We start from the raw sequence: 27,117 nt of genomic DNA on the forward strand, positions 1-27,117 counted from the left end.
TTTAGTGTGTCAGAGTAATTTATTCAAAATAAATGATATATTGTAGTAAAGTAGATAATAAGGATACTAAAAATATATAATTTGGAGTTGATCTAAAAGTGAGGATTAGAATTTCTGACTTGTATTGGAGCCTTTCCCCTAAAATATGTGGCAGTAGTGCTAATTTGTTTTTTGTTTTTTTTAAGTGACCAAATACCAACGGAAATTTGTTGCTGCTATTGATTGTTGATTGTTGATTGTTGATTTTTAATTTTTATTTTATTTTCCTCAAAAATGTTTTTAGTAATGTCTTTTCTATTTTCTTTAATCCAAAGTTCCAAACACTACAAAATTCTGGGGTGATTGGAAGAGGGTTTAGATGCAAGAGGTGAAAGAGTATTTACACATGATCTGTTGAATAACCAAATTATTATTTATTATCTTGCCTTTAACTAGTGGAAGTGTTTATTCTTTCCCCAAATCTAATTAGCTTAAATTATATACATCTTAATAGCACTCCCAGTTACTTCATTATACTACTTTTTAAAATACATTACTGAAATTCGTTTTATTTAATTTTATACACTAACTTTTATAATTTATGATACATTACTTTTGTCTATCTAATTTTATCGAGGACAAAAAGAAAATATAAATTAATTTAAAAAATTATAATATTCTTGTAAAATATTTATAAATTACAAAATCTAGTAAAGTCATCTTTTAACACTATTTTGATTAATCTTTCCAAAGAAAAAAAAAATCTATTTTGAAATAACTAATGGAAGTCTATTTCATAATAATAATAATAATAATAATAATAATAATAATAATAATATCATTAATTGATCGGCAGCATCAATGACTACTACTGTCCGTAAACTGGGCCTTGGCCCGTTGATCATGGCCTACGGTCGTGGCCCAATTTTCTTTTATTTATATATTTGATAAAAGGTATTATATTTGTACCTAAAAATATATAAATGCACCTATTAATTAAAATTTTAATATTTTTTGATATTTTTTAAATTATTTTTTTTCTTAATTTCAATAATTTTATTTTATCTTGTTTTCATAATTTTTTTTGATAATGTATAATTTTTTTAGAAAAAAACTTTTATATACATATTTTTTTGTTTAAATTTTTATTTTATTTAAATATTTAAAATATATATTATTTATATGTAATTTTTAGAAGGTGCAAAAGAAAAAAAATAGAACATAAGTTGATAAAAATACATATTATATATTAATTTTTAATAAAAATAAGGTGGATTAATCAAATTTATTTTGGGGGTACAACTTGATAAAATTTTTGTTAAAAATAAGGAGTTTGGTGCAAAATAACTTTTAATGGTGTGTGAAAGTAAATAAATATCTATATTTTTAATTTTATAATAAAATAGCTTAACTACCTTTTTAATATTACATATTACCAAATATGTCTTTTAGCAAATTACTACTTTATTCTAAATATTTTAATATTATGGTATATGTATATTAGTTTGTTTAATTAATTTTTATTTTAAAATTATTTTAATTTTTTTTTTCATTTTTTATGAGTTGTTGAATAATATATTATACCACAAAATATATGCACTGAGTTCAAAAATAATATACCAACAAAAATTGCAAAATTATTACTAAAAAATATATATAATAAGCTAACAAAATTATATACTACTTTTAAAATGTATATACCATATTACTATATCATTATGTATAATAAAATAAAAACTAACTATTATAATATATATATATATATATATATACTATAACACAAACAATATATATATATATACCAGTTCAAAAATAATATTCAACGACTCATACAAAATTTTAAAAATCAATATAATTTTAAAATAAAAATTAATTAAACAAAACTGATACAGATTAGTTTCTTTACCAATATTTTGGGACATAGGATAATTTCTCTAAAAATAACGATAAAATAAGCCCAGATGGATAGACGAGACGTCTTCACCATCTTTAATTCTTACTTCCGAACCGGTGGCTCATAGTCGGTACTAAACTCACACAGAGTTCCGGCACCGAAATGCAATGGGTTTACAGTGTTGTTTGGGCGGAACAACCTTACAGACCTTGAAGTTTGCAGCAATTCCCTCTTCTTAGTCTTCTTCCCGCTTGATATTCAGCTCTCTCTCCAAAACTTTCACCTTTCAATACTTCTATCCACATAACCGTCCTCAAAGGCCTGCATTTCCTTTCCTCATTAGAGCCCTCTCGACCTCGACTGTTCAAGCCACAAAAACAACGAAAAACTCCACAAATGAAAATGGTATTATGATCTTTCTCTCATATCAATCATTTTTTTTTTTACTTCAATTAGTAATCTTGAATTTGATACTTACTACTTATGTGTGTGTATAATTGATAATGCAGTTGCGAAACCTCAATGGAAAGCGGCAATTGACTTCAAGTGGATAAGGGATAACAAATGTGTGTTGCTGTCAGCATAAGCAACAGAAACTCCAACGCAAATTTGGAGCTTGTACTTGAGCTGTATGAGAAAATGCTTAATCTTCAAAAGGTCCATTTTTTAAGGTTTATCCTCCCTTATTGGGTCCTTTCTTTTGATGTCTTATAACTTGGTGTACTGCAGCACTATTGAATTAATGAATTGCAGTTTTCTTACTGAGTAATAAGCATAGTGTGAGAGAGAAAAACAATTTGAACAAGCAATAGTTGCTTCTAATAATATCAATTGTGCATTTTACATGTACACAATTAGAATGGGTGGTGTCTTGAATCCTATGCTGGTTATTTGTTTGCTCAAATGGAGCATACTGTCGATTTTTGCAAATTGGATTTTCTTGCTCAATTTTAGCTAATTGTCACTCACAGATAGCAGGAAGTTGGGCGACTGCGTGGAGAGAGTAATGTGGTGGCAAACAAGATGAAAGGAAAGCTTGAACCATCAGAGCGCCAGAAGTTGATAGAAGAAGGTATGATTGATTAGTAGTGCTTTCTTTTCCTCTGCTAGTTACAGTTTTTTATTTGTTGTTATTACTATTTGTCATCTGTTATATTTTCTCTCAGGAAAGAATCTGAAAAAAGAACTTCTTAGTTTGGAAGAAGACCTGCTTAAACTCACCGACGACCTTCAGCAGGAAGCTCAAAGTATACCAAATTTGACCCATCCAGACGTTCCAATAGGCGGGGAAGATTGTGCAACCATAAGAAAGATGGTATTCTTTTCTCATTTTCATTTGTCAAGGTGTCTTATTTTTTGTTTTGTTCTGCTTGCTTCCTACTTATCAATGTGCTATTTTTAGGTTGGGACCCCACGCGAGTTTAGCTTCCCTTTAAAGGATCACCTACAACTCGGGAAAGAGCTTGATCTTTTTTAGTTTGATGCTGCTTCAGAGGTACCGTAATCTTTAATGTTTAATCATTTTAGTTGACATGATGGTTTAATGTGTTAGATTTATAAAGTGACGAGTACACATATCACTAGTATTTTTTTTTTTTTGAAACAAAACATCAGGACTTGTATTAATAATATGAAAAATAATACAAGAGGTATGGGAGTACAAGAAACTTCCTACCCATATATAACAAAATGAAACAGAAAACAGAATTAAAATTCCTATAGCACATAACTTACAACTTAAGAGAAGGAATATTTACATAAAACAATTCTAATCTTTACATAAATCAGAGAAAGGCACATTCTTAAAATCTTTGTCATTTAAGAGCCCGATGGCTACCCAATGTCTCACTCTGTCCCAAATCTCTTATGACAATCTTTTTTTCCTTTCTAGCCATATTGCACCACACAGCCGCTATTCTAGTTCTCCACAATGCTTATTTCCTTCCATCTTCTGATACACCTTGAGCAATAAACTCCTCACAATTCTTTGGCATGCTCCCAAGAATCTAAAATTTATTAAGAAACCAAGCCCAAATCCTTATAGTGAAGATGCAATGTAAACATACATGAGAAGAATCCTCTGCCCTGCTTTTGCATAACACACACCATCCTGGCGACATCTACATCTTCACGTAAGGTTTCCTTCATTGGAGAACATAGTGAACAATTAACCTTTCCAAACACAACCGGCATAGGAGAACATAAACTTTTGAAGGCATAACACTTTTCCATATCACTGTTGTTCAAGAAAATTATTTATTAGGCACGTCACCAATCAACATTTTAAAAGCTGATTTACTAGAAAACATCTCACTTGCATCCCCCAACCAGATCCTCCTATCCTCTACATGTGGGTTAATTCTTTGGTCATTCAATCTAGACATCATATCCATAAGAATAGGGACCTCTCTATCATTCAAGTATCTTCTGAAATGTAAATTCCAACTCACTCCCTCCCCTCTTCTCCGAAAGCATAGCCATTCTTGGAAAGGCTGTACCTAGGCTTTCATCCCCACACCAAATTCCTTCCCAAAAAGAAATTGACCTTCCACTACTTACCTTAAATTTGACCAGTTGCCAAAACTCCTTATACTGGCTAGCAACTTCCACGAACACCTAGAGGAACCCTTCCCCTCCTTTGTGTCCCACCCATTTTCGTGCATACTATACTTTCTTCTAATGATCTTATGCCACAATAATTCCTCTCTAAAGGAAAATGCCACAGCCACTTCATCAATAGAACTTTGTTTCTTTCTCTAAGCTGTCCAATTCCGAGATACCCTTTCGATTTTGGCAACTTATCAATAATTCAATAGTGCATATGGGTGCTCTAAATATTGATAGATAATAAATAGGTAGAGAGGAAAGAACTGACTGTATAAGAGTAAGTTTTCCTCCCCTTGATAAGTATGCACATTTTCATCCCACCAGTCTTGTAGACAACTTTGCCATAATTGGTTCCCAAAAACGTCTTTTACTAGGATTACCCCCTAAAGACATTCTTAGGTACTTCATAGGCCACGAACCTACTTTGCATCCCACCTCCTTTGCCCTTTCAGCCACCCAATTTTCTTCCATATTCAAGCCTACCAATGGACTTGGTTATTTAGGATTTTTGCCCCCCGAACTATGACCTATAAATTATTGTGTCCCCTGATTTTTTCGAGCCGTGAAAAATTCCCCCCGAACTATTCATCATGATGTAAAGTGAGACTTCTGTTAAGTTTTATCTCATGTGGCTAACGGAAGGCTGACATGGCTATTCACTCACTGATGTGACATTGCCATATCAGCGCTACATGTGTAATTCATTTTAAAAAAAAATATATTTTCTTATTGTAAATTAATAAATGAAAAATGACAAAACAAAAAAAAACCTTTACAATATATTTAAATTTGAAACTTAAACTAAAAATAAATAAAAAATAAAACATTAAAACAAAACTAAAAAAACCCTAATTATTTTCTTCCTCTTCTCCCGATTTTCTTCTTCTTCTTCTTCTTCTTCTTCGCAAGTGATGTTGAAGGAATGGTCAGATCTTGGGCTATGCTTGCGGAAAAAGGTGGTGGTCGCATTTGGGGCTTTTGTTTTCAAACGGAGGGTCAGATCTGGGCTTGGGGGTCGAAGGAGAGGCAGGTGGAGGGCTTGAGTTCTGGGTAGAGATGACGAATGGGCTTCGGCGTGACGAGGTTAGGGGATTCGGGTATGAAAGCACTTGGGTCTTGCTGGGTGACGAAGATGAGAAGATGGCTTGGAAAAGGCAATTTTTAGGAAGGTAGCAGGACAGGAAGATGGCTTTGACGAAGATGGCGATCTGTGTTGTTAAAAGATTTGAGTTTTTGTTTTTCAAATATGGATTTTTGTTCTTCAGATTTGGGTTTTGTTTATGGATTTTTGGATTTGGTTTTTGTATTTTGATTGTATTTTTGTGAGATTTGTAGATTTTTTACTATTGTATACCCAGATTTGAGAGATTTTGAATGAAAATCAATATATTTGAGTTTATTGTGTTCAACATTTTGAATGGATCTAGATTTTTGTTCATTCATAATTCATTGGAAGAAAATGATGAATATGTTTTTTTGAATTGGTTGAATGTTTTTACGTGTTCATTTTTTTTCAAATTTCATTTTTTAAATTAATTAAAATATGATTTAAGTTTTAATAATAGTAATAGCATGGTTGAATGGTTTTTTTTTACACATGTGGCGCTGATTTGGCAATGCCACATCAGCGAGTGAATAGCCATGTCAGCCTTCTGTTAGTCACATGAGATAAAACTTAACAGAAGTCTCACTTTACATCACGGTGAATAGTTCGGGGGGAATTTTTAACGGCTCGAAAAAATCAGGGGGCACAATAATGTATAGGTCATAGTTTGAGGGGCAAAAATCCTAAATAGCCAATTGACTTTTATCCTAGTTAATTATGAGTCCTGAAATTATAAAGAAAGTCTTCAAAATGTTGAGCAAGTGTGTAATATTTTGATTATCTGCATCAAGAAAGAACAGTGTATCATCCGCACACTGTAGATGCGTAAGTTCAACCTTCTCCTTCCCCACTTTGAAACCTCTCACCACATTCACCTCTTCACCTCGATCCACCATTCTCCCTAACACATCCACAATTATAGCAAAAATAAAATGCGACAAAGGGTCACCTTGCTTTAAACCATGCGATCCTTTGAATTTTCCTCTAGGCTGACCATTAAGGAAAATTGAATTGGATGTCGAACTCACATAATCTTTTATCCATTTGCTTCACATGTTCCCGTATCCTTTCTTTCTTAGGACAAAGTCAAGGAACTCTCATTCCATAATGTCATAAGCTTTCTCAAAGTCATTCTTAAACACCACACCTCTTTTCTTGGATTGTCTATATTATTCCATCACTTCGTTAGCCATCAAGATGATGTCTTTTGCCTCCAAAAGCCCCTTGATTTTCAGAAATCGTGTCATCCAAAACCTTCTTTTAAGGACTCTTTTGTCCTCGTAACACACCACATATTCTACCTCAATGGGTGAAGGTGCTACAAGTATCCATACAAAACATAATCACAAAACAACAACTCCTACCATCATACTCTACCTGTATAAGTAAGGAATTGGTGGGCGTTCATGTGACACTTATCACAAAATAACTCCTCCTACCAGCCGAATGCTTAGAAGTGGATTATATCATTCATGCAGCCTATTCAATCGACATCACTAAATCCAACTACGTCATGATGTTGGTTTGCCGACAACACATCCTTGGTGGTACCATAAAGATGACAACTCAAATACCTATCCAACACGCCCATAACAAATATTATAACAGAGAATGTGCGTACGTGAGTACATGTGCATACTTGAGTACATATCAGGCTGCCTTCTATATGTATAAATGGTACAAAATACAAAACTGATTTTTCCTTGTATTAACATACAACATGGAGTTTAGGTCTTCTATAATTTGTCACCATTTAGACTATTCCAAAATCTTCAATCAAATCAATATATATATATCACAACAAACATTAGTCAATGCAACACTATGAGCTGATTCAATATACCATTCATCTTATTATGAAGAATCTAAATACCTAGAACATGCAAGGTTTTTCCAAGATTCCCCATCCAAAAGAATTGGTCTAAAACAATTTATTTATCTCTTAATTAGATCATTATCATAGCATGCGAGCATTCTATCATGATCATGCAAGGTCATTAAACCACAAATAAAAGACTCATTAATAACTAGTTCTTTTTATTTCTTTTGGAATAAGTAAACCTTAGAGGGGGTCTCATATTCCTATTAATACCCCTCACCCAAACTTTCACCTTGTCCTCAAGGTGGAACTCAGGGAATCGCTGAAGCAGTAGGTGATAATCCTCCCAAGTGGCTTCAAATTCTGGAAGGTCTTTCCATTTTATCAACACTTCCAACTCGGTGGTTGTTCTTGCATGCTTTTGGCATACATCCAGCAATCTCTCAAGCATAGCATGCATCTCCAAGTCTGCATCTATCTGTGGGAGAATTGTAGGGGCCGAAAGTTGTTGTCCAAGGTCCCTTCTCAACTTGAAATATGGAACACCGGGTGTATGGCAGTAGTTGGAGGAAGGTCCAATATCCCCGCAACTCCCATCATATGAAATCGTGTATGCCACTTTAACCACTCGTTTGAGTACTCGAAAAGGGCCGTAATACCCGATGCCAACTTGGCATTCGTTTGGGTAGCCAAAGACTTGTTTGTAGGGTCGCAGCCTTAAAAACACTAATTCGCCATCCTGTAATTCATCATGATACCTCATTTTATCAACTTGGATCTTCATTTGTTGTTGAGCTCAACTGCTTTAATGTGGCCTCAACTGCTGATACCACTACTGTCCCATGTTCATAACAAACTAGTTTTGGTGGATCTCTTCCATATGATGCTTTAAATGGGGTAGTTTGTGTGGTTGAATGATAACTGGTATTGAGTATTCAGCTCATGGTAGCCATGTTGCCCAAAGCTTTGGCCTCTCACTAATGAAGCATCGGAGGTAGGTTTCTAAGCTCCTGTTAATAACCTTCGTTTGTGCATCTGTTTTGGGTGGTATGCAGTGCTATATTTAAGTGTAGTGCCTTATACAAACGCGATGGAGAAAAATAATTTTTATTTTTATTATGTGTTTTATTTACAACCTAGAAGCAATATTATATAGATTATTTACAAAATCATCTTCTTTAATACAGAATAAAGAAATCCCTATAAAATAGGGAATAACATCAAATCAGGAAACTGAATCAATGGGATTCGATTTCCTCTCTGTCAACACTTATAACTTCAGTAACTCCTTCCAAAAGTTGTTGAGGAAAATTCTATACACATCAGAAATTGTAGACTTGGGTATTCCATGTAGGCGCACTATTTTTTGCACAAATTTATCAACTACTTGGATGGATTTGTAAGGGCTAAATGGGCATATCTGGTTAATCGATCAACGATAACCATAATGCTGTCCCATTCTTTGGATTTGGTAGACTGTCAATGAAATCCATTGGGATATCTTCCTAAATTGCTGCTTGTATGGGATGGGTTGAAGAAATGTGGCTGGGGTTTGAGCTTGATACTTGTTTCGTTGGCATACATCACATTGCCTAATAAATCTCTGTAGCTAATCGTTGGTATGTTTTAGCCTCTTCGGCATGTCCCCCAATTGGTGGTTCATGAAAGGCATCAAAGGTTGAAGCCTTGTATTTACTCTTTTTTGGAATGACCAGTCGCTGTTTATAGTGGAGCTACCCTTGAATTGAATGGAACCCCTCATGTTGCGCTTGATTTGCCATAATATCAATTTTTTAGCTGCTGAATAAAGCCATATGCTGCAATTTCATGCTGTAATACGTCCCAAAAATGGCACACTCCGATGTTGCTGCACTTGATAGGTTTTTCAATGCGAGATAAAGCATCAGCAACCTTGTTGCTAGCACTTGTGCTGTATTGAATCTCAGTTGATATCCCATTAATTTGGACAACCATTTTTCATCTTCAGCTCCAGTCACCCTTTGTTCTGTCAGAAAAGCAAGCTTTGCTGGTCAGTTTTATCAACCTCTCAATCTCTTCCTTTTGATAACGAGGGTACCTATAGGGCCTCACATTAATTGGTTGGCTCCCTTCCTTCACTGTGATGGAATGTTCATGTCCTCGACATAGTGGAAGGCCCTTTGGTGTAGCAAATACCATGCTATATTTGTTGCAGCATTTCTATCAAGAATTCCGAAATTTGGGGTGCATCTTCACAATGAGTTTCCAGCTAGTTCCATTCTACTTATGTCCCTCCTTTTTCATGTTGCAAAATGCGTATCATATATTTTTAAGGAGATCAAAGAACTCCCTAGAGATGGATCCCCTTGGAGTGTCAATGTCTTTCCTCCCATTTTAAATTTTATAATTTGCTTCTTCCACTCAAAATGTGTCCAGCCCAAAGATTCCAGCCATTGAACTCCCAAGATTAAATCGACACTTCCTAGTTTCATAGGCAAAAAAGTGTCTGTGATTTCTATTCCCAGTAACTCAAGGCTATCCCTTTTACAAATCCTCTTATTCTGCACTGATTCTCCATTTCCCATAGCTACCCTATATGATGATGTAATAGTGACTGGAATATTCTTCATGTACTTTGTGGAAATAAAAGAGTGGGTTGCTCCTGGGTCAATTAGAACCACTATTGCCTAACCTGCTATTGTAACGCCCTGCTAATTAGGGTCCGTTACCAAGTGTGTTTAAAATCGGTGCTAGACTTGCTAAACAAGTCATTTGGACTAAACATGTGATTAAGCCACTAAAGATTTAGGTATTAAAATTTTTGGTCAAGTCATAAACATTTCCATTGATCATAAACTTTGTTCTTACATGGGATCCCAAAAAACACAAGTTTAAAAGTTGGTTACAACACCAAGGTTACATAACAAGCCGACCGAAGCAGCAAAAGTTAGGTTCAACCCTAGCTTCCTTGAGTATCTCGGACGTGGCGGTCGAGCGGACTGCATATGTACATGTCACTGCTATCGCTATCCAACTTATGGCTGGCCAAGGTTCTCTTTACCTTAACCTGCACCATGAAGCATCCGTGAGCCAAAAGACTCAGCAAGAAAACATATTAAACAATTCACGGAGTAATATATCAGACTAACAGTAATAACTAAATCTAACATAGACATTATACAAATCAACAACCATAGAGTTGCACAAGTGCATGTCGCACTCCCTTTCAATTTGTTTGGCATTCGAGCCAGTCAGGTGCTTGGCGCACCCCCAAGGTGGCCCAGCTATGGTGGCTTACACTCCAAGTGCGTAATGCCAATCTCAGCTCACAAGTTGAGTCCTACAGGTCCTTGACTTATAAGTCAAGCCTCACATGCCCCCGACTTATAAGTCAAAGCTTTAAGATCCTCGACTTATAAGCCGAGCTTCGGAGACCCTCGACTTATAAGCCGAGCCCCTCAAATTAGATATGCCCTCGACTAATAAGTTGATCTCTAACTAGATATCACAACAATTCCCTGATTTCTATACCGAGCTCCCTAGTCACAGCAGACAATCACATATTCCATTTATCATACATATATACAGATACAATGTATTATAATACATTTATTCAAACATACATAGGCATAATCATAATCATACGCATTCACAGGCCTAACGCCTAAATCAAGATTATACTTGGCATTCGGGCCGAGCCCAATCATGTATATCATATTCTGGGTGCAATTTTCTTACCTTTGGTCCAAGTGCAAGCTACCAATGATGACTCTTGAGTACAATCCTTGATCCGAACCCTTAGCGTTGACCTAGTCACAACCATAATAAAGAATTCCATCAACAACGAGTGAATAAAAGCTTCCGAACTGAGTCCTAGCCTCCGGGACATCGAATCCCACCAAACACGGTAGTAGAATCGATCTCGAGCTCATAAGGTTGAGTTCCCGCACTCAAAACCTTCTCAGGGGCCAAAAAACTCTTAAGAGTCGCGGCCCCATGCTCTTGTGCCGCGGCCCGCCTCAATTAGAGGCTCAGCCTCCTCAAAACACCAGACACGCGCCGCGGCCTTGCCTAAGAGGTGCCGCGGCGCGCCTTCGCGACAGAGCCCTCATTGGCTCCCTTTTGTTCTAGAGTGTCGCGGCACACCAAGAACAGGATCGCAAGTCGACCCCTTCGAACCCAGAATTCTGGGTTTTTCCTTTAGTCGAACCCAACTAAAAACAACCCAATTATGCTCAAATCTTAAATTCAATCCCCATAACCAGTATAACTCCTTTCTAGCAACAAGACCTAACTAATTACTAGATTAAAAAGCTCATCAACAATCCAAAATTCACCTTCCAAACTATCAAACATGCAAAAACTAAAGCCTCCAACTAAAACCACAGAACTATCAAGAAGAAATTCGAATTTAAACCCTTACCTCTGAGATGATAACACCCTTGAGCTAATCCCCAAGTTTCCCAAGCTCAATCCTTCAATTTCCCAAGCTTGATTCCTCCAATTCCTCAAGACCCTCAACCACCAAGAAGAGGGAGAGAGTTACGGGAGAGAGAAAGTATTTTTGGTTTTGTTTACTCTGTTTCTTAGTTTCCCTTCAGCTGAAGAAACCTTTAGTTAATCTCTAATTAGGCACCAAATGACCTAAATACCCCTAGGCCAAACCAATCTCTCCAAAGCCCTTAAAGGGCAATTCCGTCTATTTCCACTTCCCGTAAATCCTCGAGTGTTCCTCTAAATCCCCAACTATCTCAAAATAATAATCATTTAATCTCCCATTACCTGATAAATCTCGGCAATGTAATAAATTACTAAAATACCCCTAAGCTCTCCTGAAGCCGGATATTTTACCCCATTGTGACTTTTTCACTAACTTGCTCACTAGGATCGCCTGGCGTCGAGTAACCCAAATATATCCACATAATAATGTGGTGTCAGTCACATAGACTCAATTTTATAATTATATCCTCAGCGGGTCAAATTACTAAAATGCCCTTCTTATAAGAAACAGACCCACATATACATTTAATATTTCTAAACATGTAAGCATAATTATATTATAATATAATTCACATAATAACATGCTCATACAATATTAACACATAATTAAAACAATTATTGTCTCCCGACCCCCTAATCCAGGCACTAAGTGTAACGCCCTACTACCAAGGGACTGTTACGATGTGCATTTTAAACAGTGTTAAACTCGCTAACCGAGCCATTTGGCCATAATCGTGTAACTAAGTATGATTAACGGTTTAGGATTAAAATTTTTGGTTAAGATAAAACGTTTATTGTATACATTGGGATCCCGAAAATATAATTTAAAGGTTGATTACAACAAAAGATTTACAACCAGCCGACCTAAGCAGCAAAATAGGGTTTAACCCTAGTTCTTTTCTAAACCCTCGGCCATGGCGGTCGAGCAGCCGCATATGTATACATCACCACCTAAACTCTCCAACTCAAGGATGGTCCAGCTTTCTTTTGCCTTTACCTGCACCACATAGCACCCGTGAGCCGAAGCTCAGCAAAAAAACTTAATATGCTCATGAATAGGTAATAACATGTTACTAAATCATAATAGCATGCCTAGCAGTAATAACCCTACTCATGTATGCAAGCAGGTACAAATAAATGTTAGTGGAGTCCTGCGCTCTGAGTAGATAACTAATAAGTCACTCGCTTTGAGGTAGATGACTAATAAGTCTCTCTGAGGTAAACGACTAATAAGTCATGCTTTGTTTAGATGGCTGATAAGTCTATCTCTGTTTGGATGACTAATAAGTGTATCTCTGTGTAGATGACTAATAAGTCTATTTTTGAGGTCTCATACCCTCCTAGCCATGTGACGTGTAGGTCACTTTAGCCTTTTGGCTCTGGCTCTAAATAACTAGCCTTTAGACTAGACAAGCGCTTTTGTTTTTCATCGAACTTAAGGTCGGTCAAGCATTTCATGCTTCTGATGATAATGCTTATGTCGATTAAATCTAATCTTTTCGGCTTGCGTTAAAACACTAATACCATTTTTGACTCATAAGCTAATACCATATGACCAGTGCTCAGTACTACTGCTGATCTTGACTAATAAGTCACAGCTTCACAATCAATACTGACACCAATGTCGATCCCTGACTAATAAGTTAGTGCTTTCTCAATGAGGTAATGCAAACAGACATATATCACATGTCAAATATTCAGATATAAGACATTTAGCATGTTTAATCAATAATCAGAAGCATAATTATAATCATGCACAAATACAGAGACTCAAGCTCTGATCAATATCATATTCAACATTCATGCCATGCCCTAATCTCATGTATCTTATGCATCACATGCATCACATATTGGGTGCAGTTTTCTTACCTTTGGTCCAAGCACAAGTTACTAATGAATGACCCCATGCACGATCCTGATTCCAAACCCCTAGCGATAACCAATTCACAACCATAAACGGTGTTTCAATGAGTTCAAGTTCCAAAACCCAATCTCAGGACCAATCCCGCGCTCTCGGGACCTCCAATCCCACCAAACAGGGTGGTGAAATCATCCCCCTAGCTCTCGGGTCAAAACCCCAAAAAGTACCAAAAAAAACCCCATTCTGAAGACTGTGTAGTGCTACAGCGCTACAAGCAGACCCAACTCCTCCAAAACAGAGCGCCTAGCGCTGTAGCGCTACCAACCTAGCGCTACAGCGCCCAAACCAGGTTTCTGGGTTCTAACTTTGTGTTCTTCGAGCTTCAAAGCTCCAAATCCGACGCCAACCTATCCAAATCTCAAAATTAAAGTTCCCAAACATCCTAATCTCCCAAAACCAATAAAACCTAAGCTTCAATTCATCCAAAAACTCATCAAAATATAAAATCCAATCAAAGCTTAAAATTTTTAAAAATTAAGAACTTAAAACGTGGATTACCTTCGATTATGTCGTTTCTCGCTAAATCCTCCAGCTAATAAGCTTCTAATCTTCCCTAGAATCGCTATGCTTGAATCCGAGCCCTAACACTCAAGTTTCCTTCGAAAATACGATTGGGTGACGAAAAGGGAACGGGAGGATGAGAGAACGTTCTGAACTTTCTTTTATAATTCTAACAGGGTACTTCAAGCTTAAGTAGCCTCAAGAAAATCCTAATGCTCGGGGTCCCAAAAACGCCCCGGGATAAAATAGTCAAATCTCCCAGAATTTCCCACTGATCTCACTAACTCCCAATTTATCATCAAATATTTATTATCATTACCCAATATCCCGGTAATGTACTAAATACCCCTTGACTCACTCCGAATCAAGTATGAATCCCGTTGTAACTTTCCCACTAGCTTACCTCCTAGGATCATCTCGTGATGAGTAACCCTAGCATAACCAAATAATAATGAAGCACCACACATGTATCACATATATGCCAAATATACCCGAAATTGCCAAAATATGAAAATCACCAAATTAATCAGAAATGGGTTCACATGCATATTTAATACAGCTAAACATGCATATAATCATATAATTGCATAATAAATCAATTATGACTCTCCCAGCCTCCTAATCAAAGCCTTAAGCCTTATTAGGAAATTTGAGTCATTACACTAAGCCATATTAGTGAATTTGGGATGTTACAGCTATCATGCCCATTAACTTCATGGTTTTGGCCTAAGTTAGGCCAGCAACTCAATTGAGAGTCACCTCTTCAATCTTGCTGACTTCTGTTGATTCTAATTCCACCCAAGCTGAATCATTTCCTTCTTGTTGCTCCATTGTTTCATTGTATTCGTCCTCATCATCTTGGACCAATAGCGCATTAAACTCCTTGTTCTTACATGTGTGGCCATAAACTCATTTTTCATCACAATTTTAACAATGCCCAATTTTTCTCTGAAAGAGCTTTGCTTCACATTCGATTTTGGCTTTGTTCTATTGCCCAAGGCTATGTTCAGTTGATCAGTTGCTGCAGATTTATTCTTTGTTGTGGCTGGTCACCTTTCTTTCGGTGATCACGACAATCTCCATAGCTCGGGTCACGCTACCTGGTTCTTGGATACAAACTTCACTCCCAATTTCTGGCTAAAGTCTGTTCAAGAATGTGGCTAATGAAACATCGTCTGAAATGTTACTCAATGGTGCCAACAAACGAATAAAATCCCTCTTGTAATGTGGCACCAATCCTTCTTTTTTTACAGCAAGGAACTGGGCATGTATAGAACTTGTTTGAAGGTCTCGAAATTGGCGTAACAACTTGATTCTCAATTCCTCCCATAAATATATTGGGCTTTTTTCAATCCATATTGGTAGCAGACAAGTGCATCCCCTTCAAAGGATATCATGGCTGCCTCAATCTTAGCTTCATTTGACAGATTATGCAATGTAAAATACCTTTCACAGCTTGAAGCAGCCACCTGTCAGAATTGTCTCTTCCTTTCCCTCAATCTGAAACCATTTGACCCCGAGTCTCCTTTCTTGGACGATTCCTCATGAGTGGCATCCATTTTCTTGGAAGAATCCAGTGGCGCATTCACTGGTTTCTTGGAAGAATCCGGCTGAACCTGAATGGAAACAGTACTTTCTTCCCAGTTCAGTAGTCTGTGCAAGGTCCTACTGGTTTCTTGCATGGCAGTCTCCATCGTTTGCATCTGTTCATCCATAGCCTTCATTTTTTCTAGCATCGCCTCCTGTCCTCTTTGTTTATCTTCAGCATCATCTATGATAGATTCCATTTTCTCCTCTTGTCCCTTTTCTTCGGCACCATGTCCACAGCTCACTGCACCATTTTGTTAAACTTAGAATAGATTTTTAAAGAATTCCTCACACTTTATTAATCAATCACATAAAATTATAAGAATTGCCAAGCATTCAAGAGGCTTGGTACTCTCCCGAAGAGCAATGCTCTATCAATTACAACATAATTCTCTCAGTATTTCCCCTCCTTTAGGAACTAGGCAGTATATATAGTGATCCTTAAGTACACGTAGGGCACTTCTTTTAATCCTATGGGATAAACATTAAACAACTAATAAAAGACTCATTAATAACTAATCTTTTAGACTTCAATCAATCAATATATCCCAAAATAAATATAAATTGCTTAGATATAACTTACTATCCTCAAAAGTCAATAGCAACAATGATATTATTATTGAGTACACATGCATAACCCCACTAATTTGGATTCATCTTGTTTACAATCATCCATAATTAACATGATTATCACCTGAAATTAGATAATCTCATATCTATTATCACAAAATAGGTTCTTTTAATATTCAGCCAAAATTTGTCCCACTTAAGATCTATACCACATTTTGAGCCTTAATCATAACAAAATAATTCACAAGTTCCACCAAAAACTATTACAAGGGAACCAATGTCACTGGTCTCTCATACTTATTATTATTGGAAAACCATTTGAATTTCATGTCAAATACATCATGAAAATCCTAAGCGATCTCATCCTCATAAAAGCTATCATAATAGGATCGATCAACGCATTTACCTCATTTTAACCAAAACTCCCATTGGTCTCCATTGATTAAGGAGTAACTTGGCATCATCCAAAAAATTCAAATGTGACTTCAAGACTTATCATTACCGAGGCCTAGTCAATCTTTTTAATGAGAGATCTATATGTCAATACATAGTCCCATCCAATATCCAATATACATACTCCCATTGGTCTCCATTGATTAAGGAGTAACTTGGCATCATCCAAAAAATTCAAATGTGACTTCAAGACTTATCATTACCGAGGCCTAGTCAATCTTTTTAATGAGAGATCTATATGTCAATACATAGTCCCATCCAATATCCAAAATGGTTGAGATTTTTAGGATTGCTCAAAGCTAAAAAGAAATATCAAAGAGCAGTACCATTTAAAACGAAAGACATGTCATCTGCTTGTTTCCTTACCATAATAGGAATGATCAGATGCTAGAGTCATTCTAACCAATTTGACTCTTATGCAGGTAAGGACAACCACACCAAGCATCACAACCAAATGCATCAATCTACCAACGATAGGATAGAAAAGATTGTGCGATTCATGACGTTTGATGCATTTCCTTAACCATTTGAGCATCCTACCAAACAATAAAATCTTCGACAAGACAATTAAATTGCCCGAATGGATCTTAGTATAAATTGTGATCATAACAAGAGTGAACCCTATAAACGATAATCACAATCATGATATAATTATCCATAGAACAGTCAATTACATGTTGATAAATTATAATCTCATAATTACCAAATAAGCCCAACTAAACACCCATAAATCTGAAAGAATCTATTACCAACAACAAAAATTAAATAATTAAATAGGTAATAATTTTATTCTAAAATCAAATATATGCCAACAAAATCCATCTATGATCAACAAATTATCTAATAATCCACCGTATATTTATAAATAATTTTGGTATAAAATATTGCTTAAATATTGGGCCTTATAAGAGATTATAGTTTCATACTTGACAATTTGACATGTTTAGGCTCACGAGAGGCTCATATAAGCACTCAATATTGTATTAATCTCACAATTATTATATTTGACAAATTGAGATGCTTACACTCACGATAAGTGAGTACATAAGCTCTAGATTAATGTCTCAACAACATAATTATATTTTCACATAATGCCAAATATTATAAAATAAATATTGTGGCATACCGAATATCAAATATAATTATGCTCATAAATAAATATTACAAAATTGTGAGATATGCATAACTAGAATTTAATTTAGTTGTGTGAATATATGTCAATTAACAATTTAAATTGACCAAAAAAAAAAAAATAATCACAATTATTTTGGGAAATGAAAAATGGAACAAAATGTCGAAACAAAAAGACCCTAGCACGTGCCCCCATGCGCCTCAATTTTTTTATTTTTTTTAATTTGGCTCTTTGAAATGACATGTCGGTTGCCCTGGGTATGTGCGACTGCAACTAAAAATCATGTCGTTTTTTGCTTAGTAATGAGCAAAACGACGTGTGTTTTGGAGCCCTTGAAATGCCTATAAGTTGCAATAAACGAGGTTTTTTTTTTTTTTTTGCTCTATAGAGCAAAAACGACATATCGTATGACTTTGTCTCTAACCTCTCTAGTTGGGTTCGATTCGACCTAGTTGGCACCCAATTTCCCAATCCATTTGAAAATGGCCACTAGTGCTCTATTTTCGACGTCATTTGAGTTTTACTCCAAATTTAATTTTCTATTGAACCAACACAATTATTTGGCCCAAAAATTACTTAAAAATTGTACCAAATCAAACCCATTTTTAGATAAAAAACAAGTTTGAAAAACTCATCAAAGATGGCCAAATATGCGTCCAATAATCTCCCAAATCATCACCCACAAGTCATTTTTATGGTATATAAACTCAATATAACATTTATTTGAGCTAAAAACATCTATTTAAAAAATTGGATAATCAAAACTCATTCAAAATAATCCAAAATTCGAACTACACTAAAATTCAAAATTCTCATTTTGACAACCCAAAACCTTGGGAGTTGGCTCTTGATACTAATTGTTAGATTTATAAAGTGATGAGTACACATATCAACAGTACTTACTCATCTCATCAACACAAGCACAAATTGCATAATCACTCCTAGGATATTAGGGCATACCAAAATGGAGTTTTGAGTTATGTAGATGACTTGGGGCCTCTATAACCTGCAAAACAATAAAGGAAGAGCAAGAGGATACATGGAGGCTAACCCACTACACACTCTCACCCATTCATTCTACTTACCATTCTACTTACCTTTATGACCAACTATATTAAAGATACACAATTTGCTCCGTCATTAATAAGCACCAAAAGAGTATTTTGGTCCGAGTGACAATCCGTACCCAATGGGCTTGGTTAGTGATCAAGGTGGGTGCGCATCCACGTGCCTTAGATATAGTTAGTTAACTCGACCATCCCATTGTGGTCTTAATTAAACTATAGGTAATATACCATGCATATAAATCTTCAGTTATCCTAACATGCTACTAACGACACTCGCATGAGCTATACTTCATTATGTCAGTCCATATAAAAATTCTAACATAATGTTCTTATTTAATTAGCCTTTTGCGTTTTTAATTTTGACATGGCCTCTCTTAATATATAATTGCTGAAGCCATGAGTGTGTCTATATAAATATATATATATATATATCCCGTACGTCAAACTAGGCTTTGAATCCAATTCTAGATGATTAGGTTTTAATTGTTTGTAGCTGTTATTTGTAAGAAATATTTTAATTTGATAAATACCATTTCCAGGTCAGTGGATCAAAATTCTATTATCTGAAGAATGAAGCAGTTATGTTAGAGATGGCACTTATCAACTAGACACTATCAAAAGTTATGAAAAGCGGGTTTACTCCTTTAACAACCCCAGAGCTTGTCAGATCTTCTGTTGTTGAAAAATGTGGTTTTCAACCCTTGGAACAAACACACAGGTATATTTTCATCTTTTCCCATTCTCCCTCCATCAAATAAATGCTGTATTGTGATGTCTAACCATTCGCATATATCTTGATCCTATCCTTTATTATAGGTTTAACTTTCTACTTCTCCCATAAAGACAACTTTCTTAACAAATAAAGCTAATATATTTTGCTGGGAGGTAAATTGGTGGAAATCACCTGAACGTTTCAGTTCCTTTATTTTTCTTAATGCTGATTCTTTGAAACTGGAAATTAAGAAGAGAGGGATGGAGGTAGGAACAGAAATGCTTTCTATAAGCAGGATGCCCTTGTTTTTCTTCGAGTTTTAAGGAAGTCTGATATCTTTTCCATTGTACTGATCATGTACAATTTAAAATTAGGTCTATTCTATTGAGGGTAGTGACCAGTGCCTCATAGGCACTGCTGAGATTCCAGTTGGGGGAATTCATATGGATTCTATTATTTCTGAATCATTGCTACCCCTAAAGTATGTGGCATTCTCCCATTGTTTCCGCACTGAGGCAGGTGCCGCTGGTGCTGCAACAAGGTAAATACTCCGCACACTATACACTACAATGCTTAGGCTCTGGAATATGTCATTGTTTGGATTAATAATTGACCCTATGCATGTAACTCTTTAAGTCCTTGTTACTCTAATTTTGCCGCAGTTTTTTTGGTTAACTGGCTATGATTATCTTCAGGGGTCTGTATCGAGTTCACCAGTTCAGTAAGGCAGAGATGTTCATCATATGCCGACCAGATGAGAGCAAGACCTATCTTGAGGAGCTCATCAGAATTGAAGAAGATCTGTTCTCGTCACTAGGACTACATTATAAGTTAGCGATTTCATTCCAGTGGCTTCTAATTGGTTGTTGTGTGTTTTTTCATCCTGTTCTGTTTGTGATTGATCATGATTCATGAATTTTCTTGGCAGAACCTTGGATATGGCTTCTGGTGATTTAGGCGCCCTGCTTACCGCAAATATGATATTGAGGCATGGATGCCTGGTTTAGAACGGTTTGGCGAGGTATTGCTCTCTCTCTCTCTCTCTTCAACATGGAAATCCCACTTGTGACATTGTTTGTATCGTTTCTTAATCCCTTGTGAATTCTTGCTTTAACAGATATCAAGCGCATAAAATTGCACAGATTATCAAGGTCGTTGCCTTGGTATCAGATATCGTCGTTCAGAACGAACCATCAGGGAGCACCCCTAAAAAGGGGAAGAGTAACCTTGCTCCACCACAGTTTGTTCACACCTTAAATGCGACAGCCTGTGCAGTACCACGAATGCTTGTATGTCTGTTTGAGAATTACCAGCAAGAAGATGGCTCTGTCATTATCCCCGACCCATTGAGGCCATTCATGGGTGGGCTTGAGCTTATTACTCCTAAGTCTAGATAAGGTGGCCACATTATTCTACTTGCACTCTTCTGAGGATATGTGGTTGCGGGATTATTCTTTGGTTAAAACTGCTATGAAATCTCTATTCAGAAAAACAAGTTAAATTTAAAATAGTATCATTAAATTGCTTGTTTTTTAACAAGTCATGGTGCGTAATTCATAGTTTAGAATAAGAATATTAAATAGCGTCGAGTTTTCAATTTTATGGAGTCCATACAAACATACATCTTTCTTTTCTTTCGTAAAAATGTCATCAGTCATAGCATTGCTCATCACTCCATTTCAGACAGAATTTCTACGGACATTTAGCTCTTAAAATAAAATTGCAAGAATCTGAGTCATTGGCCGAAATTGGTTGGTGCTCTGGTTAAGTGATGCTTCACTTTATTCTCTACAATTTGAGTTTTGTGATGTCAACTTTTGGGCGAGCATATGTATATGCTTCATAATTGATTTGTTGGCCAAGGCTACTCAATTTTGTGAGAGTCGTTATCAAATCAACCTGAAAAACACAGGCACACACATACTTATGGTAAAGGATCAAATGATTTACATTTAATTAAGCATGTTAATAGTTTTGTCAGTTTTAAGAAGAAAGAAAAAAAAAACAGAATCATTAGATACTAGCTTGTAGGGCAGACCTCATAATCTGTCTGAGATACAGTTTCTCGGCTGCGTTGATATTTTTCAACCCAAGGCAAAACCTGAGGATCTGTGGCTAATAAGGCTTCGGTTGCCGTTTGATCAGGACCCAAGAATGCAGACATTACAGCTAGCTGGCCAAAGATATAAAAGAAATGAAAATCAGCAAAGAATGGTTGATTTTTAAGTCAACATGTTTGACCAAGGATATTGGCCATTCTGAGGTTAAAGTCTGCTAATTTTGGCTAAGTGGTACCCAAGAAAAATACTTGAGGACCATGAAACTATAACAATGGGCTATGTAGGTACCCAAGAAGGACTCCAGCTTCAAATATTGTAGGAGTAAACAACATACCTGATTGTTTGAACTTATTAAAGAGAGCAAAGAATTGTGAAGTAATAACCTGGCGAGGACCAAAGCCAATGGCAACGAACTTGTCCTTCATTTCTTGTACAGTGGCTTTCTCCCACTGGGGAACCCTTCCCTCCGGATCAGGCTCCTGGGCATCTGTTCTCCCAAAGGTTCTATCAAACAAACCCCACTGTTGGCACAAGAAAGCAAAATGATTCTATCAATTATAATAAAGATTTCAATGCATGCTAAACCTTTTATTTACTCTCAACAATATAAGAAATCCACCCATTTTACCTGTTGCAACACCTCTTTCTTTACTTCAAGAATGGTAGTAAGTTAGTTGAAAAGAAGAACAGACGATAAGAAACAAACCTGCCCATTTGAACCATATGCTGAGTAGAGTAAGCTTCCCTTCTCTTCATTCCCACCACATTTACGAATAGCAGAAGCTAAGAAGGTAGATTTAGTTGCACTTTGTGCTGCACAAAGTAAGGAGCTTGAGTTAAAAAAAAGTTCATCTTCATGAGCATGCTAGATAGTATCTCATTGGTTTATTACCCGCAAATTGGATGAGATCAGCATAGGAAATAGGTCCACCCTTGGAGTAAGAATCAATCTCCTTCTTAACTTCCTCCAACAAATTCAAAGCACCAGCAAACCCTTTGTTTTCAGGTCTGCTTATCTCTGAGCTTCAGGCAAGAAAATTGTAGAAAAGAAAGTAGATGGGATTTCTACACTTAGCTTAAAGAATATCATCAACTCCCACAAAAGACACTGAAAATTTTCTACACCTTAATTATACCTGAACCTTATTGATCCATTTGGGCCTCCTGTTTTGGTAGCCTACACTTAAAACCCCAGGAAATGAGCAAGTTTCTCTTTTTGTGCATTTGGTTAATTTCTTTACAAATATAGAATCACCATCTGACCTTGTCATACGTTATAGCATCATTAAGTGCCAAAGTTAGTATGGATGGGATAAGATCTGGATTTGCCTGAACAATCCGGAGAGGAGGGCATATCAAACTAGAGAAATCAAACTTGAATCATTATTGGGCATAATTACATAAATGGTAGAACTTACCTTTATTGCAGTATAAAGGGTACTCTTGATACTTGCTGTGAAAAACAATTAGTGAAGCTTAATCAGCAACTTCAGCTGCAGAAAATAGTTTTTAAAAAACAAAAACAAGTTGTTGAGAGCTCACAAAGAAATTCAGATCGCTGTCTTCGTTCTATCAAATCAGCAGCACTGGCAGTTTCCACAAATGTCCCGGAACTTGCTATTAATTCCTAACATAACAACTGGCGAAAACTCATAATCACATCACTTTTATTCAAATGGAATAAGTCCATTTTGATGGCAGCATTTGTTTATATACTTATAGAAGTGTTCTTTTTCAGGCTAGTTGATGGGATTTATTGAATGCAGTCAATAAACAAATTTGGTAAAGAGAAGAGTATATATAACTCATTCAACCAGATACATCACCATCTATTATACATACTTGATAATATAAACAATCCAATCTTGGTTTAAACCAAGTTAACCATGTGATCAAATCAAGATCAAGAAGAGAGAAAACAACACAACAACAAGAAGGATTATCCTCACCATGCCAATGGAGGCACCAATGCATTTAAGAACGTCCCTACGTCGGAACCCATCCTCATCGGTAACTGCAGCTTCTATTTTATTACAACGAATTGAGACCTGAAATTCCAAACGATCAAAAAAGGAAGAACAATATATTATTCAGGGTCTCAAATTCAATCAAACAAGCAAAACAAACGAACCCAGAAACTCCATTGTCATGTGAAGTGTTAAGGCAATGTTCTAAGAAAGTAAGCACACATAGATTACAGTAATGAGTGGAGGACTTACTGGTTGAGTGGAATTTCGAGAAGTGTTGGCATTGACATTGAGAGAAGAGACTGAAGCAAGTGGAAGAAGAGAAGGGGCAGTGGAGAGGAAGGAGACCCCCATGATCATATTAAGGTGTTTTTCTTGTCGATTAAAGTTTACAGAAATGTTGTTGAGTGAGAGTGAGAGTGAGAGTGAGAGACTCAGTTGGGTTTGAGAATGGGGTGGGAGATGATATGGTAATGAAGAATGTAGATCGGTTTATGTGGAGCGAGAAAGTTAGTTAATGATACGTTATCCTATCTTTTAAGTCTGACTAGGATCCGGGTCTCCAAACCCGGATCATGTTCGAACATGGGTGCCCGACTAGACTAGAGTCAAGCCAAAGCAGGGTCTGTTAACCCAAATTTTAAATATAAAAATTTAACAAGAATTTGAAAGTGCATATCATAAAATTATTATTATTATCATTATTATTTGAACAAAATATTAATACATAATACATGTACTAACTAAATATATATGTGGAATGAAAAATGATGAGTTTCAAAATCTCTCATTATAGAATTGTGTAGCATTACTTTCCAACACAAAAATCACCAGTAGCCAATTTGTAACTACAAAGTAAAAAAAATGGATGAACATATAAACTGCAGAGTAATAATTGGGACACACTCAAATTGCACACTGTTTATACATAATGATGTGTAATTAATCTCAATCACACAATTACACACTGTTTATACACAATGATGACACAATTAGAAGTAACGAGGTTCTCATAAAATTATTTATGATTAAAATTTAACACTCTAAACTGTAGTAACAATAACAAAATATGAAGATATTTATATAGAAAAAAACATCATTCCCCATTACAACAACAATAATAATAATAAAAATAATAATGATAATAATAAATTGACATATAAGAGTTATAAAAAATAGTGTTCCTAATATGTGAAAGCCACAACAATTTCAATTAGCCATTAACATAAATTAATTATTAACATTAATAATAGATGTTTAAGGCAATGACAACTTATAAAAGACACAATAACAAATTTGTGATTTGGATTTCAAAATCTGCATGACACAGACTTACAATCACAAATGAACACAAATGTGTTGTATAAGCGATTTTACCATAAACCCATGTCAAAATTAAAAAATATTTAATTTTCTACCATTACACATTTATTAAATAAAATTATTAAAAGTTAAGAAATTTGGGAGATAAAGATATTTTTTTTATAGAATTTTGAAAATTATATTTTTATACTTGAGCAATGTGGGAGAAAATGAAATTTGTGACTGTAGCTAATATGTTCAGATTTTAGGATGATGAGGTATTTTATGCTTGTATATACTAGTATCTCTTGGTATTGTTTGATTAATAAGATTGACTGTGTAATACCATTTCTACCCTCATGAGTAGTTTTGAAATTGATTAAACTCGTTTTATGTCCATTTTGCTATTATTGAAAATGAACAATTTTGGTTCTGTTATGTTGGCATATGAACCTACACAATTTTGATTTTCTGATTCAGTTTCTCTTGTATTTTCTTATCAAAACTGAAGCTTTATTTTCCATTTACATGTTATATATTGACATTATTGTAAATTTAATAAAATGTTGTGATGAGGATATATAGCTTATTCTAAGGTTACGTTTACCATGCTTCTCTAGGAAACTTTAGTGTGTTATTTTGAATCTTGATAGTAGTATTTTGAATTGAACTTATATATACTCTACTGATCCTATAGTTTATACATCATGTACTGGTTTTAAAGTTGAGAGTCCATGGAACAAAGAGAGATTTGACCAAAGAAAACCTCCTCATGCAAGGAGCAATTGCTCGTTTTGGTGGCTACGAAATTCAGATATTGAATTACGTACTTTGATGTGTCATCATTGGATATAAATCTATTAACTGTCTTATTTCAGTTTCTTCTTTGAAGAATTATTTTTTGTGAAGTTTTAGAAGAAAATAATATATAAGCAGGTCGCTCATTATATATATGTGTGTTTTGCCAGAAGCCAGCCTTCTTATATTATTATTCTTCATTTAGACACATACTCACTTGTGGTCGTGCGATTATGGAAGGTTGCCTTTTCAGCCTCCACCATATTGAACCCAACATTTTGAGTGTATTGAACCTAAAATTTCAATTATTTAAGTCTTAAACTTCATTATAAACTCGTTATGACAGATCAGGAAATTTGTTGTTTTACACCCCAAAAAATAAAATAAAAAATTACAAACCGACATTATTAATTCCACTTAAAAATTATGCCTCACTAAAGTTTTTATCAAGATTTATCGCAAACCATCGCAAAACTATCGTTAAAACATCATTAAGCATCATTTTTTACCTAAAAATCACGTTTTCATTGGACCATTGTTAAAACATTATTTTTATACCAAAACATCAAGTTTTCATGAGACCATTACTAAACCATCGTTAAGCATTGGTTTTGCATCAATTTTTTTCTTAAAAAATCTGCAGACTATACAAATGTTCAGATCTGAAAAATAAAATCTCAATTAAAACCAATTAATATGCAGAGATGTGTTTGAAAACTTTAAATTAGTGCTTTATCCAATAAAATGTTTTCTTAAAGAAATTATGAAATTGACCGATTACATAGTGACAAATGTCTGCTTAATCAACATGTTTAACAGCTCCAACAGAGGAGGTACTGACAAAAGTAATGTTTTAACAACTTTTGGTATTTTTGCCGCAAAAAAAAAATTAGGTATTTATCTTTAACATATATTGAACATTGAATATTTTTACCGTAAAAATAAAATATTAGGTATTTAACTGTAATAAGTATGAAACATTGAGTATTTATGACATAAATACCTTTTTTTTAATAAAATGAACACAATTTGGTAGTAGTGAAAGTTCAAGGGTAAAATTGCTAATTATTCTATACTTGACATTGCTACATCAACAATCAAAATGATACGTCATCATTCTATTAGCCACTTATGACAAAATCTACTAGAAGTCCAATAATTTGA

General features: G+C 35.3%; 1 protein-coding gene and 1 pseudogene across 1 annotated transcript; one reads left to right on the forward strand and one right to left on the reverse strand.

Moving 5' to 3' along the window:
* Nucleotides 1-1,933: 1,933 nt before the first annotated feature.
* LOC133803130 (serine--tRNA ligase, chloroplastic/mitochondrial-like) lies at nt 1,934-21,523 on the forward strand (annotated as a pseudogene).
* On the reverse strand, nt 21,384-24,348 carry LOC133803131 (thylakoid lumenal 29 kDa protein, chloroplastic). The gene is made up of 11 exons (XM_062241089.1): nt 24,106-24,348; nt 23,836-23,934; nt 23,429-23,513; nt 23,305-23,339; nt 23,150-23,215; nt 23,023-23,063; nt 22,779-22,909; nt 22,593-22,699; nt 22,270-22,407; nt 21,865-21,999; nt 21,384-21,725 (listed from the first exon to the last, which is right to left on the reverse strand). Exons 1-11 carry the CDS (start codon nt 24,211-24,213, stop codon nt 21,615-21,617), a joined length of 1,056 nt encoding a protein of 351 aa, XP_062097073.1. The 5' UTR covers nt 24,214-24,348; the 3' UTR covers nt 21,384-21,614.
* Between the last annotated feature and the right edge of the window lie 2,769 nt (nt 24,349-27,117).

Source organism: Humulus lupulus, chromosome X (genome assembly GCF_963169125.1).
Source record: "Humulus lupulus chromosome X, drHumLupu1.1, whole genome shotgun sequence".
In the NCBI taxonomy this organism is placed as follows: Eukaryota; Viridiplantae; Streptophyta; class Magnoliopsida; order Rosales; family Cannabaceae; genus Humulus; species Humulus lupulus.